This window comes from Chelmon rostratus, chromosome 6, assembly GCF_017976325.1.
Source record: "Chelmon rostratus isolate fCheRos1 chromosome 6, fCheRos1.pri, whole genome shotgun sequence".
Taxonomy (NCBI): Eukaryota; Metazoa; Chordata; class Actinopteri; order Chaetodontiformes; family Chaetodontidae; genus Chelmon; species Chelmon rostratus.
Window position 1 is genome coordinate 29,275,319 of NC_055663.1, and position 17,568 is coordinate 29,292,886.

Below are 17,568 nucleotides of genomic sequence, written 5' to 3' on the forward strand. Positions count from 1 at the left end.
CTAAGAACGTTTTATTGCTGCAACAAAGCTCTTAAGTTTAGGAACGATCAGGGCTTCAGGTAAACGTTAGGGAGGTAAAAACATCCTGTTTCGTGTGTCCTTCATGGCACTGTTGACTTTCCATATTTAACAAAGATGACCATCTTCCCCGAACCTTCATCCAGACCTGTAAGTACCTGTAAACCAAGCTGCTGCTGCTGTGAGCAGATATCAGAGGAAAACAACAGGAAATACTGTCAGTGAACTGTTCAGCTGGTTTCAATAAACAGTCTGCAGGTGCAGCCTGAGCATCCTCTGGCCAATCAGAGCTTTGATACTTTGACTGCATTGTGCTGATAAAACTTTGTACTTTTTTACTCAAGTAGGATTTTATTCTTAGAACTTTATTTAACTCAATGGAGTATTTTAAGTTGCAGTACAATCACTCAAGCCTCCTAATACTGTGTTTTGTTGGTGTGAAATATTTGAGGAACCATGACAAGAGACACACATCTATGAGTCTAATATTTCCAGCTCGGCCTGAACGCACCTCCAGCCGCTTCTGGTGAGTTCAGTGAAAATGATTCTCGTGCATTTTGACAATGAGAGGCATTAGCCAAAGATCAAAGGTCACAAATAAAGTTAGCAACTGTTTAACGGCCCTCTCGGGGCTTTAAGATAAGGAGTTAAAGTATACCTGAAGGCAAATCGCAGCGCTCGGTTTCCCGTCTAACGAGCTGCGAGGCGCACGGCTGCGTGCAGATGCCTGAGGTGGAGGCAGGCTGCGTTCATTATCAGCAGGTCGTTCACTCCGTCTGTTGACATTTCGCCAAAACACCGTTATTGTCTTCATGATAACGGGACTCTGCGTGCTCATGTAAGCTCTGGGACGTGATTTATAGGACGTTCGATAAATGATGACCACATTCGTTTCATATCGTGGATTTTTTTCTGCTGATTTCAGCAAGAATTCACAGTTTTTCCTCTCGGGATGATGTTTTTTTCACAGTCGATGGTGTCTGCTCACCTGTCGTGTTGTTGTGTGTTGAACCCCGGTCTCATTTCTCCAAACCTGCTGACCTTTACATTCAGTAAAAATACCAAATATGTAGGACTGACATTTGAGCTGAGGCTGTCTATACTGAAGAAGGCCGACCAGGCCGAGAGCTTTAGTGATTTATGTGTTCACAGGTTGTAAACATTCATCTCCTGTGACGAACACCCTCAGAAACAGCTCGTCCTTGAGTAATAGTAAGAAGAATGTGCCGAGTTTCAGGTGTTTTGAAAGATATCCACCCTTAAAATGTCAGTCTGTTAAATTCAGATGATGTGGTGAAAGAAGCCTCTGAAGCAGCTGAGTGGTTGCTCTGTACCTCTGGATGTCGTGTAATGGACTCATGTGTTATGTTCAGTTTTAATAGACATCAAAAATGTGCCAGACTGACATTTGGGCAAATATCTGAAATGTTTCTTGTTGATGTTCATGATTTGGACAAAACTCATGAAAGAAGCCATAAAGGCCCGATTCATTACAACCATTACAGGCTTTTTAACACCATTGACTTCCAGTGAAAAGTGACCTGTGAGTTGCTTCTTTCTCAGAGCGACTAAATAACAAACCCTCAGTTTAAAATTTACTCAGACTTCAGGAAAATATCACATATTATGATAAAGTTTCTGCAGCTGTTCCTTCATTCTTAGTGTCTTCTGGTAAATTTGGCATAAGAAGTAGTCTGCCAAGTTTCAGATGTTTCAAGAAATATCCAGCGTTGAGCCACCAATGAGCCTCTGAAGCAGCCTGCATCGGTTTTCAAAGCTCCGTTACAAAAAATATGGGAGTTTTAGGTTCAGTTATTTAAATAATGACTACAACATACTTTTTCATCCCTGTTATGCCTAATTAGTATCACTTAAGGCTACGTCCTGTATCTTTCAGATATTTAGATCAATAGTATTTGGAGAAATTACTGGGAGGGGGGCATAGCCTGTCCAAAGCCAATCAGAGGCTACTTCTGAAACTTGTATGTTCACCAAAAGAGGCGATACTTCCCTGAATGCACAGCAGTTTGATCATGCAAGCCTTATACAGCATCGCAGGTCATGTGACAGACATGAAGATGAACATTTACTGCACCAGATAGCACATAAACCACACACACACACACACACACACACACACACACACAGGCAGATGCAACAACATCAGCACTGAAATCCATCCCGTAGGAGAGGATTCATTTTGGGAAGTATGTCAGTGGGAGATGCATGGAGCCCCCCAACAAGCGAAGAAAGGCCCGGTCCACCACCAAAGGTGTTTGACTGAGGGAAGCAAGCAGCTGCAGCGCCGATGAATCTGCATGTGTCCTAAAACAAGAGCTCAGCTTATCTGCCTGCGTAGGATATCATTCCATACATTTACAGGTTGTTTATAGGGGATGGCTGGACGGTCCTCGTCCTCCTGCTCCTCCTCCTCCTCCTCATGTCTTTTTGTGACAAACTTGAGCAAACTGCTTTGTTTTGCCATGATTTGTTTCTTAAACCACATTAAAAGTGTGGACTTCAGTTCCTGAGCTGCTCACGATCTGGCATCTGTGCGATGAGCTCAAAAAACCTGACATGTCATCATTACGAGGTCAGTATGAAGCAAGAGTTGTTTTATTATGTACTGGTCACATAGTCAGATACTAGAAACAGTATTTATTGACTGTTATTGACTGAATGATACAGCAAAAAAGGAAGCTTTCTGATTGGATGGGGCTCAGTACCAAGTGGGTGGGCTCAGGCTCATCTAGCCCCACCCACAGTTTGGCACCAGTTTCGCTCCATCAAAAGTGAATAAATCCACTCGTTTTCCAGCTGTGATGTTCCTCCTGGAGTTCCTCTGAAACCCCCTGAAAAAACAGGGGGAGTTCTAAAGACGTAAAGGATTTTAATTTAACCAATCAAATATTAGCACATCTATACTCTGAGTGTGGAGATGGACTGAAGTGTGAAACCTACTTAGAGCCTACTGCCCCTTTAAAGTGTCATAAATGAAAGGCTGTGATAGTATTATCTCACCTTTATGTGGGTGCAGAGATAACAGGCGGTCACCGAGCAGGTTTGGTGTCTTGCTCAAGAAAACTCCAACAGATACGGACACATGACATGACACCTCAAACAGTTAGAGTCCGGAGCGTCTGAGAGGAGTCGGACTGAGCCTGTTCTCCTGCCAGCTCGGTGACAGGCCGGCCATCAGCCGCTGGAGCGTCAGGAACCTGCAGAAGAAGAGGAAGGAAAGGAAGGGAGGCAGAATGCTGAGGAGGTTGAGGAGAGGACTGTGGAACTATCGCAGTGTCGCTCTGATCGTTTTCACGCCGCTGCTGCTGCTTCCTCTTCTTCTCGTCATCGGGACGAAGGTTAGTGTCCTTCACACACAAGTAATACCAAGCAGCTCCTCTGAAGTTAATAGATCAAAGTAAGCTGGACTGAAGGGTTGAAAGGAATCTGCAGTATCACCTGTGCATCACACCTGTCAGTCACAGGTGTGAGAGGAGCTGGGAAAGCCTCAGTAAAGCTTCACTAACCAGTCACATGTTTAATGTGAAAGGTGTCACAGTGATGAACCCACTGAGCCTTTTAGCCTCCTCTTGCTCCTAGTTTTGGTTTTTCAGCACATTTCCTTCATGGTTTAATCTCAGTGTTTGCAGCAGCTGCCGTGTGATTCCTGACCAGCGCCAAACAGCTGGCGGACGGCACGTCGCCATCAGCTCTAACACCAGATTTCAAAAAAGTCTGTAAATTAATTCAAGTTTCAATCCCTTCTGTTGCTGGGATATCAGGAGTTGGTTCACAGGAAACAGCTGGTGTCAATGATTCTCCAGCCGGGGGCCAATAATCCACTGCAGAAGAAGAGGACACCATGAGAGCTGTAAAACACGACGGATGTGTTAATCATGTATTAATGTGAGGAAGTTTATGGCCTCCTCGGTGCTCCACCCAGATCTGATGCTTCTCTCCTCCTTCTCCTTTATTGATGCACCAACTTTTCCCCCTCATAGCATAAAAATGTTTGTTTGTTTGTCTGTCTGTCTGTCTGTCTGTCTGTCTGTCTGTCTGTCTGTCTGTCTGTCTGTTTGTTTGTTTGTTTGTTTGTCTGTTTGTTTGTTTGTTTGTTTGTCTGTTTGTTTGTCTGTTTGTTTGTTTGTTTGTTTGTCTGTTTGGTTGTCTGTTTGTTTGTTTGTTTGGTTGTTTGTTTGTTTGTTTGTTTGTTTTTGTGTTTGTTTTGTGTTTTTTGTTTGTCTGTTTGTTTGTCTGTTTGTCTGTCTGTCTGTTTGTTTGTTTGTCTGTTTGTCTGTCTGTCTGTCTGTCTGTCTGTTTGTCTGTTTGTTTGTCTGTTTGTCTGTCTGTTTGTCTGTTTGTTTGTCTGTTTGTCTGTCTGTCTGTCTGTCTGTCTGTCTGTCTGTTTGTTTGTCTGTTTGTCTGTCTGTCTGTCTGTCTGTCTGTCTGTCTGTTTGTTTGTCTGTTTGTTTGTTTGTCTGTTTGTTTGTTTGTCTGTTTGGTTGTCTGTTTGTTTGTTTGTTTGTTTTTGTGTTTGTTTTGTGTTTTTTGTTTGTTTGTTTGTTTGTTTGTTTTTGTGTTTGTTTTGTGTTTTGTGTTTGTCTGTTTGTTTGTTTGTGTGTTTGTTTGTTTGTTTGTTTGTTTGCTTTTTTTGCGCGCAGCCTGAAAAAGTTCTGTAAAACAGGTGGATGTCAGCTCACTTTGACAAACTGAAGTGAAAGCGGGCCTCCAGCAGCTGGTGGAGAACAAACCAGAGCTAAAACAGGACTTACATTCATCAGTTACACCTTTAACCATTCGACAAATACACACTGTCTCATAAACACGCTGCTGTGTGGCTGCTGATTGGTTGTTCTCCGGACGCGGACATGTTGTGGTAAACTGGTGGATGAAGTGTTTGCGCTGTAGTTTTAGTTCAGTCCTCTGCGACAGATACATGCGACGGTGTCTGTGTGTTTGCTCGCTGTAGGAGGCAGAATGCGCCTACGTGCTGCTGCTGATGGCGACGTTCTGGGTGACGGAGGTGATTCCTCTGTCCATGACTGCCATGCTCCCCGCCATCTTCTTCCCCGTGTTTGGCATCATGAGTTCCTCAGACGTGAGTCCATCTGTCCTTTAGAGGTTTTAGATTAATTAGCAGCCCAGATAGCCTATATTGCTAACTAACTTTTGGCAGCGACATTAGCCAGAATGTTTGGTACGTAACTGTCCCACTTAGGTCCCGGCAAAGCTTTTTAACCTCACATCACGTTGACAAAATTTAGTTGAATTCATCAGCAACATCAGACGGACTAGCTGTAGCTCAAAAGTTAGCTAACCTAGCTACGTAGCCTCCAAATGCTAGCTGTGATAGTGACGACTAGATACTGAGTACCAGGCAACAAACGAATATAAATGACAAACTTACATCAGAATTTGGGCTAAAATTGCATTACTTCCTCACTGTTCCTCCTCCAGGTGGCGAAGGAGTACTTTAAAGACTTCCACTTCCTGCTGGTGGGCGTCGTCTGCCTCGCCACGTCCATCGAGAAGTGGGGTCTCCACCGGAGGATCGCCTTGAGGCTCGTCACCATGGTGGGAGTCAACCCTGCGTGGTGAGCGCGGTTTGGGGGGGGGGTTTCTCACCCCAAATCGAGGCCTTTATTAAATCTTGAATTGCTGACTCGGCCTTTCAGTGTGTGTTAGTGGATGAGATGAGCTTAGAGAGCATGAGTGTTTTGTATGTTCCTGCCCTGACGCCTTCGTCGTCGTGTCCAGGTTGATGTTGGGCTTCATGTCCGGCTGCGCATTCCTCTCCATGTGGGTCCAGAACACCTCCGCTGTTACCATGGTGATGCCCATCGTGGAGGCTGTTCTCCAGCAGATCCTGAAGGCCAAGGAGAGTGTGTGTGTCGGTGAAGACAACCCAAACCTGCAGCTGGAAGGTACCTGGATTAATGTTTTATACAGATCAGTGTTTACAGACACACACTGAAACAAAAAGAGCCAAAAAGATGAAACTGAGATATTCATGTTTTCTCTGCACAGCCCAGGTGAACAAATACTATGTGTAACTCTGCTATTAATATACAATGAATCTGATAATGAAAATAATATAGAGTTATTCAGAGACATTCTCATGGCTGTTTTCTATGTGCACGGATTTTGGGGATTTGTTCTGACACGTTTACTCTCCCTTCAACATTGGTGAGTGTGTGAGGACACCGCAATAAATTAATGATCAGGATTCCTTTATGGCATTATTGGATTAATTGTATAGATGGATTGGAATATTGGACATTTATATGATATCAGCACACTGTGCACACTGAAATACTTATTTTTTTATTGATTTATCCGCTATTTGATTTACTGCATTAGCCAAAAACAAACGGTTCTGTCTGAGTATTTTATCCATTAATTCATTGTTAATCGTAATATAAAATTATCACCCCGACAGTGGTTACCAATAACTGCCATGTCTGCCTCACAGAGAAGTGTATGTGTATTTTGACAGGAATATAATTCCTGCTTTAACAAAGATAAACTAAACACAACTCAACAATATTTATTGTGATGTACAGTGTCCTTGAGTGTCCTGAAAGGCGCTTTTAACAAATAAAATGTATTATTATTATTATTATTATTTTTGTTGCCCGAAAGTATACTTAAGAGTACCGAAGTAGTCATTGAGTACCACTCGAGTAATACTTGAGTATACTGGAAGTGTAAAATAGTTGCTAAACAACTTTTTTACAAACTTTACGTGACTGAAGTCCAGAAAATCAGGATTCATGAGCATCAACACAAACTCGCAGTACAACTGTATTACATCACTATTGTGTTGGAAATATACTTCAAATAAAGTGAAAGTAAAGTACATTTTAAATACGCTGCTATAAGTGTTTTAGAAAGGACTAAGTATAAGTATACTTTACATAAGTATATTTTATTACTATTAAAAGCATTTGTGATGTTGTACACTTTGACACTTTAAAAGTACACTTGATGATTGATTGTATGACTTATACTACACTTTCAATAAAGTACACTTTTTAAGTTTTATAAGTACTTTGAAATACCACTTTAAGTATTGCAGAATTAGTATATGATAATAAATTTTATTTGTTAAAAGCGCCTTTCAGGACACTCAAAGACACTTTACATCACAAGAAATATCAAACAACAATAATACGATAAAACACAATAAAATAAAATAAAGAAGTGATAATAACATTAGTGTAAAATCAGACTGACCAGTTGACCTCATGTAGCGAGTCTGAACAGGTGTGTTTTGAGAGAGGATTTAAAACGGGAAAATGAATCAATGTTTTTAATTTCGGGTGGTAATGAGTTCCAGAGCCGGGGGGCAGAGCGGCTGAATGCTCTGCTCCCCACTGTGGTGAGACGGGTGGAGGGGACAGACAGGTTGATACTAGAGGAAGATCATTTTTAATACATTGAAATAGAACTTAATGACATCTATTTAGAAGTGAGCTTATTGAAGTAAATGTCAAAAATAATTTAAATTAAGCACAAAAAGTCAAAGTGTTCTGGAATGACTTTTCTGCACTTCAGTTATATTTCTAATACACTGCAGAAAACTACTGCCTGAGTATCAGTACTTGGACAATGGGACGATCTAATGTCAAATATCATTATTTTAATGAATTCATTACACTTCTATCTGCAGGTGTTTGTTGCATCTTGTTTTACAAAAGCTTGTTTAAGTCAAGCCTGATGTTGGCTGACAGTCTCTCCCACACACCGAGGCGTACAGCTCAGTGATCAGGCATCAGATCGGTGCCGACCTGGTACCAAATAAATAATAGAGAAGAAATGCAGGTGCAGTAAGAAAGTATGTTGGATTCAACAGAATTCACGTCAGAGAGACATAAAACAACTTTCATGAATGAACATGAATCACACAAAGTCGAGAAGAGTCAGAATTATCAGAGTAATCATGACTGTTAGCTTCACGGTGGGAGCAAAGCGTCACAGGTGCACACTGTGTGATAATCAACATAAAAACAGAAACCCAGTGAACACGGAGAAGTTACCCACAGTCTGTTGTTTCTGCAGAAATGAACGGCCACGCTGAAGCCACGAAGGAAACTCTGAGGTATGTGAAGGATTGCAGGTTCTTGCTGCTGCAGTATATCCAGCATGCAGAAATACAACATATGTTCCTGTGTCTCTCAGTGAGCAGAAGCTTCCAGATGTCCCTGAAGGAAGCCTCACTGGTGTTCAGATACAGACAGTGCCTCAGCCTGCAGCAGCTCAGGTACAGAGATATGTATCTGCACCCCCCGATGCTGTTAAGACCTCAGATCTGCTGCAGTACCACCACTGCTCTTACCTCTACCACCACTGTTACTGCCACTACTGCTACTGCTGTTGGTTCTAGTCCTTCTAGTACCACTGTTACTCCTACTAGTACTGCTGCTCCTGTTTCTAATGCTGCTGATACTAGAGCTGCAGTTAACCTCACACTGCTGCCTTTACTACCAGTGGCGTGCACAGACTTTTTGAAGGGCAGGGGCGAAAAGGACTTCACTTTAGCACGCGTTTTGGCTCCCAGGGGGCACTTTAGCACGCGTTTTGGCTCCCAAAAGGGCACTTTAATGCACGTTTTGGCTCCCAGGGGGCACTTTAGCGCGCGTTTTTCAATAATTGGGCCATGAGGGGTTGCAGTCGACCCCCCTGCCCCCCCCCTGTGCACGCCACTGTTTACTACTGATGCTAGTGCCACTGTACTACTACTATTATTAGAAATGCTACTATTATTAGCAGCCCCATAATGATACTAACTAATCCTTTTTTTATTTTTTATTCCTACTACTACAGCTATCACTACAACGTGTGATTTGTACTTCTACTGCTACCACTTATAGGTGGGCTTCCTCCCTTGGCGTTGTCTTGCAGGTTGCTGAGCGTCAGGCGGCAGCTTCCAGCACAAGTCACCAAAACCGGATGATTTGTAAAGCCATGTGCATCAGCATCGCCTACTCCTCCAACATCGGAGGCATCAGCACGCTGCCCGGCACGTCGCCCAACCTCATCTTCTCTGAGTACATCAACCAGTGAGTGGTGCACCAGACATGCTGAGCGTGTGTGCATGAGCCAAAGCAAAGGGGAGACGAACTAAAAAGGCATGACAAGACAGAAAAGCCTGTCAAGCAACAACCAGAGTGAATAAAAACAATTGTTCTGTATGTGAAAGGGTTCTTTTTCACTAAATATAACAATGCAATTTTAAATTTCTCTGTGAGGAACGTCGTCTTGACTCAGCCTGCTGGACAGAAATAAACTAAAGAACAGAAAACAAAGGATTCAAAGCTTTTCTGTGCAGAAAAATGTCATTAAATCCACTTCAAACGCTGTCTTTACATTCAGGATTTACCCAGACTGCGACTACATTAACTTTGGGAACTGGCTGCTGTTGTGCCTGCCCATCAGCGTGATCATGCTGCTGCTGACGTGGATGTGGCTGTACTGGCTCTTCATTGGCTCAGAGTGAGTGTCGGCGCACCGTCTGCTCTGCGAATCACCTCCAGTCTGTGTTTCTTTACAGCACTTCTTTTTGTTGCTTTCTCTCTCTTTGCCTTCTGTTCATTTATTTATTTTTATTAATCATTTTACATAAAATTGTGTAAATAAGAACATTTAGACATAGATGGATTATAAGATGGCAAAGAAAAACCTTAAAATACAGTAAAGCAGGGAGAACGATAAAAAACATCAATCCAATGTTATACAAATATATAAAACTATCAGACTGTCGTTAATTAGCAGAAAACAGATGAAAACAGCGTCTCCAGCTAACTCGTTTTTGTGAAATGATCGTAAGCTTCTGGCTGTGTTTCCCATGCTTTTATCTCAGCATCACTGTAAATGATGGCTCGCCCTCAGTGACTTCTGTGAGAATCTAAATAAAGTTTGATTGAATACGTGTGCCTACGGTGGCTGCATACATGATATGCTAAATGACTGAGGCTAAGCTAACTTGTCCCAGGTAAAGAAATTCAAATCTGAATCCTCACCAGCTCAAGTAAAGACACATAATTTTCTTTCATTAGTTTGTTTTATATTAGAAGGACAAATGTAATATCAGACTATTATTTTTTAAATTTTTTTGCATTTCTTAGCATTTTTTTAATCTGATTCTGTTTTAAAGAATAAACTTTCCAAGAATAAAACATCCTTCAAAGATGCTGAATGTGTGAATAACAGTTTGGATTTGATGAATGTTTGATATGATCTCAGAGCTCTTTGCTAGCTGCTTTCATTTCAACACAACCTGAAGCGGAGGCATGAGTGTAATGCTAATGTTAGCATTAGCAGCGCGATGGTGTCAGGCAGGTTAATTGTGTTAATTAATTTTTTTTGCTCCCAGTGTGCTTTTAACCAATCACAGTCGGCCCACTGTGAGCATTTCTCTGTCACCTGTCGGTGATTTAACACACACACTCTCTCTCTCACACACACACACACACACAGCTTCAAGTTCCTGTGGCGATGTGGAGGAGAGCCGTCTGAGAAAGAGGCAGCAGCAAGACGAGTGATAGAGGACGAGTTCAGGTCGCTGGGGCCCATGAGGTGATCACTCATTCACAATCAATCAATCAGTTATTGATTCATGTGTGTTCCTTTAGTCATTCATTCATTCAGTCAGTCAGTTCTGTTCACTCGTTCATTTACTCATTCATACATTCAGTCAATCAGTGATATATTCATTCATTTATCGATTAACCCGGGGCATATATTCATTCATACAGCTCTGTATGAGTTGAGAATGTGTTCATTCACTTCTTCATCCATTCATTCATTATTCTGCTGTTTTCATTCATGCATTCATACATTTACTAAGTTATATGTTCATTCATTTATTCAGTTATACGATCAGTTATATGTCAATTCATGCATTCATCCATCCATTCATTGATCCATCCACGCAATAATCCAGTTTTTACTGTATGTTCCTTCCTGCATTCATTCATTCATTCATTATTCATCCATCATCCAATCATCCTCTCACATTTCACCTGTAATTTCGTCATTCATCCATGCACCTGTCTTTTCATCCACTCATTCGTTTATCCCCCCCCCCGCCCGTCCAGTTCTCAGGAGATCTTCACTGGTGTGATTTTCCTGCTGATGGTGTTGCTGTGGTTGACCAGATCTCCGGGTTTCATGCCAGGCTGGTCTTCTCTCTTCCCTCAGTGAGTCACACTCGCTTCGGGCTGACACACGCCGTCCTGCTGCTGCAGATACTCACCGCAGCGGCTAACGTGGATCCATCCGCCGCTGAAAATAGTCCCCAACAAATGCGCTATTCCCCCTGCTTGACTGACGTTTAAAATAAAATAAAAACTACAATGACCGGCTGTTTTAGGAATTAGCTTTAAAAAACTTTGTATTTATGAGTTGTTATTTATTAAAATATTTATTTACAGCATATCAGTAGGAACCAGTTAGCTTGGAGCTGATAGCCACAGATAATGGACAAACAGGAAGTATATAGACATGAACCAAAACAATGCTGGATCAAACTGAATCTAATGTAATGACATGAAGTAAAAGACGCCCGAGTCATTCGGTTTCTTCTGTTCTCGTCTTGAGGAGCCAGTCGAGCTTCATCACCGAGGCCACCGTGGCTCTGCTGCTGGGCCTCCTGTTCTTCATCGTACCCGCCCACGGACCCTCCAGAAAATACGGTAAATTCACAAGACATGACAGTTCAGCTGTGATTGGTGGTTTATTTAAGAATACTCTGAACATGTAATCAGTGTTTCAGCTGTCCCAGTCGATCGGCTGTGTTAACTGTGCAGAGAGAGACAGCTTCTGTCTGACTGTCTGTCTGTAAACATGTAAGCAGGATCTTGTCCTCTCTCTCCGTCCAGAGGCCATGATCACCTGGGAGGAGTTCAGCGTCTCCATGCCGTGGAAGGTCGCCCTGCTGGTCGGTGGCGGCTTCGCCCTGGCTGAAGGCACGGAGGTAAGCTGCATCTGTCTGCATGGAGCATAAACTGCATCCACCCGCCGCGAGTTCCCGACAAAAAACTTCAAGATTTAATCAGAATCAACGTTTTGAGACAACAGCTGTTTGCATCTATTGTCGAGCGAATTTTAAGGTAAATTTTCAAATGTTGCAAAAAAGACAAAAAAAAGAGAAAATGCAAATTAGGAGCATAAACCATAAACTGGTTTGGAGCGAATAAAGTGGGCTAAAGTAGGCTAAAGTGGGCTAAAGTAGGCTAAAGTGGGCTAAAGTAGGCTAATCCAATGGAACGGTTTGAAAGGGACTATTTTTGTGGTAAACATCTTTTAAAACTGAGTCAAAACTTGCTCACGGATTCGTCAGTCGCCATGATGTGTGTGTGTGTGCGTGTGTGCGTGTTTATTGTACATGCTTCAGAAATAAAAAGATGTTGAAAAATAATTAGCCAGCTGACTAACTGGCACATTTACAGAAATGTTGATCGAACAAATAAATCAATAATGGAATAAAATAGTGACTGAACTGTAGCCAAACACTGTGTGTGTGCGTGCGCGTGTGTGTGTGTGTGCGCGTGCGTGCGTGCGTGCGTGCGTGCGTGTGTGTGTGTGTGTGCAGGATTCGGGTCTGTCGACGTGGGTGGCCGAGCTGCTGACACCCCTGGGTCACCTGCCGGTCTTGGCCACGATCACCATCACCTGCCTCATCGTCACCATGGTAACAGAGGTGGCCAGCAATGCCGCCACCATCACCATCTTCCTCCCGATCCTCTCTCCTCTGGTAGGTTCACAGAGTTGGGTGTTTGGCTTTTAACACTTTGGAGTCATGTGATCAGAAACTAAATCACATGATGGCTTTTTTGTTTTGTCATGGCTGATGAAAAATGTATTTTGGTCTGGAGGGAATCACACAAACACTCAGGGTTAAAGGGAAATACTGCGTTTTCTTCACATTAACACTGACTCTTTGTTTATTCAGGCGCTGATTTCAGACTAAAACAACAGCAAGAACCTCACGAGTTGCAAATGTGATGACATGAAAAAACATTTAATGAGGTTAAAGCAGGACTGTTGGTGACTCAGTCTGCATTTATTACTTAATACTACTTGTAAATATTAACTTGTGTCACATTCTCACAATATGTCGCCGTTTATGATGTGACATAAAGTAATTTATTTAAGTATTTAAACGTCGAACGGCGTCTGCCGCGGGCTGCAGTGATGTGTGACGTGCAGAGAAAGAAGAAAGAAGGAAAGAAAGCTGTGTGATTTCACGGAGAAGCTGCTTCTTCACTCGTCGAGGAGCTGCTGAAGACCTGAACACCGTCTGCTGCCTCTCTGTCTGCGTCTCTCTTACTGAGCTCCACCGAGCGTCTGATCTCTTCAATCTTCAGTCGCCTCTCCCGGATCATCAGCTGAATTTCAGCGTCCGTCGTCCTCAGCTCAGCCTTCTTTCCCTCATATTCTTCCTTCAGAGGAGCGACGTCGTGGTTCTTGTGGTCTAAAACAGCGCAGAGCATGCAGACGCAGGTCTGGTCGCTCTTACAGAACAGCTCCAGCAGTTTATCGTGCTTCCTGCACATCCCGCCCTCCGGGTCCTCCGCAGGGTAGATCAGCCAATCATCTCTTCAGGCCTGACTTTGTCAGGTGAGGCTCCAGGTGAGTCTGACAGTAGGAGGCCAGGCAGACCGGGCAGGACTTCGGGGCCTTCGGTTTGGTTCCGGTGCAGACGTCACAGGGAACTTCTCCCGGTTTGGACACCGGCTGCTCTGAGCCGAAGCTGCCGGCTCTCTGTCGAGCCGACCGTCTGAACTGACCGGGGGCACTGACACAGGACAGCAGACAGGCAGCAGACATGCCCACACTCTGAGGACGGACGTCAAAGCGTCTGCGTGGATGCTTTGTGTTAAGAACATATTATCAGCTGCTGTTTGATGACCTCAGTTTCATGTTTATTTAGGGCGAAGCAGAGAAACGTGTGCTGCCCCTCCTCCACCTTCAGCTCTGCAGGTGGGGGTTTATTTTAAGCCTTTCGGGTTTGAATGTTAACACAGTGACACAACGGTTAGTAAAATATTAATTAATTCTGGCGCAAAGTACGCGTGGACCGCACCACCACAGGAGACAATGAAACAGGCAGTGAGAGGGCTGTAAAACTTTGGGTCAGTACGCTGCTCCACTCCAGTTACAGTCCCTTTATGAGCCGACAGCAATCGATTGATTAGCTATCAGTCGCTGATACATCAGCTGATTGGCTACTAACTGCACTGCATATTCACACAGGTGAACGAGTTCTCAAACTTCTCGACCTCCCCCTGCCTGCTGTCATGTGCGGTAATGATGTCAGTGTTCATACAGGTGTGTCTCTCCTCAGGCGGAGGCCATCCACGTCAACCCGCTCTACATCCTGATCCCCACCACCCTGTGCACCTCCTTCTCCTTCCTGCTCCCAGTGTCCAACCCCCCCAACGCCATCGTGTTTGCCTACGGGCACATCAGCATCATGGACATGGTAAGTCCTGTCAACACCGGCTGCGACACAAACCTGAGTACGAACTTTAATCCTGCGTCTGACTGTCGCCGCAGGTGAGGGCGGGGCTCGGCGTCAACCTGATCGGCGTCCTCGCCACCCTGTTGGCCGTGGCGACGTGGGGAGTCCCGTTATTCTCTCTGGATACGTACCCCGACTGGGCGCTGCCTCTCCCTGTGGTCAACTCCACAGCGCCGTGACGATGGGCCCCATGCGTGGATCTCAATGTGAGGCTCCGGGACCTCCGGGGGCCTCTTCAGGGGGCTCTCAGGAGGCTTCTTGATGTTTCTCAGGAGGAACAGGCTCATGGTCCTTTAGCTGTTTTATTGCCCCCCATCCAACATTTAGGGGCCCCTGTTTTCAGCCTGGTTGGATTTTAACATCACTGTTTTTGTCCTTAAACTGACCAAAGACAAGTTTTTTCTTTAAAGCATCATTATGAGGTCAATGTTAATTCCACCACGTCACGGCGGTAGATTAATGACACCATCTGTTTTCAGATCGGTGGCCTCACTTTGGGAAAAATGATCCATTTGCTTGCGACAGCGACCACTCGGAAAAGCTACGTGGTCGAAAGGTCGTCTGCTTCCACGTTAAAGTTTCTCTGTAGATGTAAATTTGTAACCAGTCTTCTGCTTTTCTTTCATTTCCTCACCGTCAACAAATCCAACGTGCGTTTCATGTGATAACAGTCACAGTCATGTGACATGTTCCTCGGTTACCACACACACACACTGTCATTTATTTTTACTCAATGCCAAACACACCGTACCGCTGCAACAAATACCCACTGGAGCGCCAAATGTGGATTAATCCGCCGCTGAAAATAGTCCCCAACAAAAACACACTTTCCTCCTGTTTCAGTCTGAAGCCGCTGTTTCCTCCCTGCACAGCGACAAACGGCAGACACAGTGAGACGCTCGCGGCTGAGAAAGCTGAACATCCAGCAGCTAAAGAGATGTTTTTATGATTAACTGGTGGAGACCAAACCAGAGGTGAAAAGAGCATGCGTGCCGACATAGGCAGCCGTTTGCTAACATGTTAGCCGCAGCTGCTTTATAGCTGTCTTCAGCTCATTCTGTTGCCCCCAAGTGGTCAAAGGACATAAGAGGAAGCGTGCGAATCCCAACAGAAGGATTGGGAGGATGAAATGAAGCCAACTCAAGTCTATTGCAGAAAAAGTGATAGTTCTTAAACATGTTAGATTTTATATGGATGTGTATAAGTCAACGATGAGCGTCTTTTCAAACTTTTTTGTTTTAGTATTTTGATGTTTCTTGGTTGTTTTTGTTTCTGTAGTTTTTTTTAATTATTAGAACTGTAAATAAAGTTTGAATGTAAATTAATGTAATGAAACGTTGGCAGTGTAGCTTTGTACACACACTGCTCCCACAGCAGTACTCTGGTACAGTATAATTGCTGGGTCGTAGCATCTGCTGCAGAAGCAACAAATCAAACAAAGCTGTTTTAATGTCCTGGACTTCCAGTGTGGCTCCAGCATCACACACACACGCACACACACACACACACCTCTGCTGCTCTGTAAACTCTCTGTATTTAACTCTGATCAGAGGTAAACTACACCAGAGAAACACTGACCTCTAGTGGTCACAGTGTCTCCAGGTTACCGCCTCTGAACACTGTAAATTTCCAGCATGAATACAAAACACCAAACTGAAACCAAGCCCCTCAATAAAGTCTTCCTTTAAAGATTCAAGGTTCGAGTTTCTGTTCTGTTTCAGAGCGTCAATTCAACCATGTGCTGATGTTCGAGGCTGTAGTTTGTGCTGACCTGCAGATGTTTTTAATATTTCATCAACCCTCAAAAATATAAAAGGACCAAATATGTTTTTATACTTTCATTTTTGAGTCCCCTTACAGTCACATTCATTAACCTGTAGGAAGTTCACAATCTGAACATTGTGAGCACATATTTAAACAGAAATGACTGAATGATAACTAACAAAGCACTAATCAATAAATACAATAAGTTAATAGGATGTGTATGATCGAATATGTTTTAGAAAAAAATATTCATGTTCATATACACATATACAGGTTATATACCTTTATTTTTAATCAATATACCAATGCCAGCATACACACAGTACATGTATGAACACATTTCCCTTCAGTGTGCCTCGCAATAAATAAATACATTAAAAAACACGGGAGGATACATCTGAGCATCCAGTTCAAAGAGAGGCAGAAACGAAAGGTCTTGTCTTTCACTGATGTTCTCTGTGTCAGTTTATTTGTCCAAAAATTGTATTTTTCCATCTTGATGAATACAGAATTAGACCTTTTGTGTCATTTGCTGTGAGCCTGAAGGTTTTTTGTTTAAATAAATGATCTGCAGTTATTCCAGTTGTAGGTTTTGTTACTGTTTACATTCATGTTGAAGAATACACATTTATATTAATATGAATAAAAACATGATTTATATCACTTTGGTGATGTTCCCTGCCTGTTTTTCTGTTCCACACATACACACACATTATATGAGAAGGAGGATAGTGTCCAGTATGAGCAGAGCACAGAGAGGCTATCATAGCAGTCCTTCAGATTCCGGTTCTGGTTCAGTCAGTAATCAGACTTTGCTTTGGAGTCCGTGGTTTTATAAAGAAAACGGACTTGATGCGTTTAATTGCTGCAGCATATCTGTGAGGAAGCAAAGCGCCACTGCAGCTGCTGAACTCCTCATCATCAGTTCATCACCATTATGATTATCCGTGTTTTAAAAGAAGTGCCCTACCGTCTGCTCCAGTCCAGCACGGTGAGCAGTTTTCTGGGGCCCTGCTGAGTCCACCTGAGTCCACTGACAGACGGACCTCCGTGTAGACACAGCTGATCAGCTGGCTGCTGCGGAGGAAACACCATCGATAAACTTTTGCTCTCAGGATAACTTTCAGCGCAGAGTGATTGATTGATCGATCAGTGTGATTGATCCTGGCCTGAATCCCTCTCAGTGTTCAGTGAGACGCAGACAGAGTGAGACCTCCGCGCTGCTGTTCTCTCTGAGCAGCGACAGGTTGCTCACCTGT

General features: G+C 43.5%; 1 protein-coding gene across 1 annotated transcript; it reads left to right on the top strand.

The window, feature by feature from the left end:
* Nucleotides 1-3,272: 3,272 nt before the first annotated feature.
* On the top strand, nucleotides 3,273-14,724 carry slc13a1 (solute carrier family 13 member 1). The gene is made up of 15 exons (XM_041939621.1): nucleotides 3,273-3,377; nucleotides 4,988-5,116; nucleotides 5,476-5,612; nucleotides 5,776-5,942; nucleotides 8,080-8,119; nucleotides 8,200-8,281; nucleotides 8,923-9,080; nucleotides 9,394-9,513; nucleotides 10,498-10,596; nucleotides 11,118-11,219; nucleotides 11,623-11,714; nucleotides 11,901-11,995; nucleotides 12,614-12,775; nucleotides 14,369-14,506; nucleotides 14,581-14,724. Exons 1-15 carry the CDS (start codon nucleotides 3,273-3,275, stop codon nucleotides 14,722-14,724), a joined length of 1,770 nt encoding a protein of 589 aa, XP_041795555.1.
* Nucleotides 14,725-17,568: the final 2,844 nt, after the last annotated feature.

Excerpts from the sequence above, each read along its gene's own strand:
- slc13a1 (XM_041939621.1), top strand. The coding sequence starts at position 3,273 with ATGCTGAGGAGGTTGAGGAGAGGACTGTGGAACTATCGCAGTGTCGCT. Across the intron at positions 5,613-5,775 it reads GTGGGAGTCAACCCTGCGTG|GTTGATGTTGGGCTTCATGT; the intron begins GTGAGCGCGGTT and ends CGTCGTGTCCAG. Across the intron at positions 9,081-9,393 it reads TTCTCTGAGTACATCAACCA|GATTTACCCAGACTGCGACT; the intron begins GTGAGTGGTGCA and ends CTTTACATTCAG.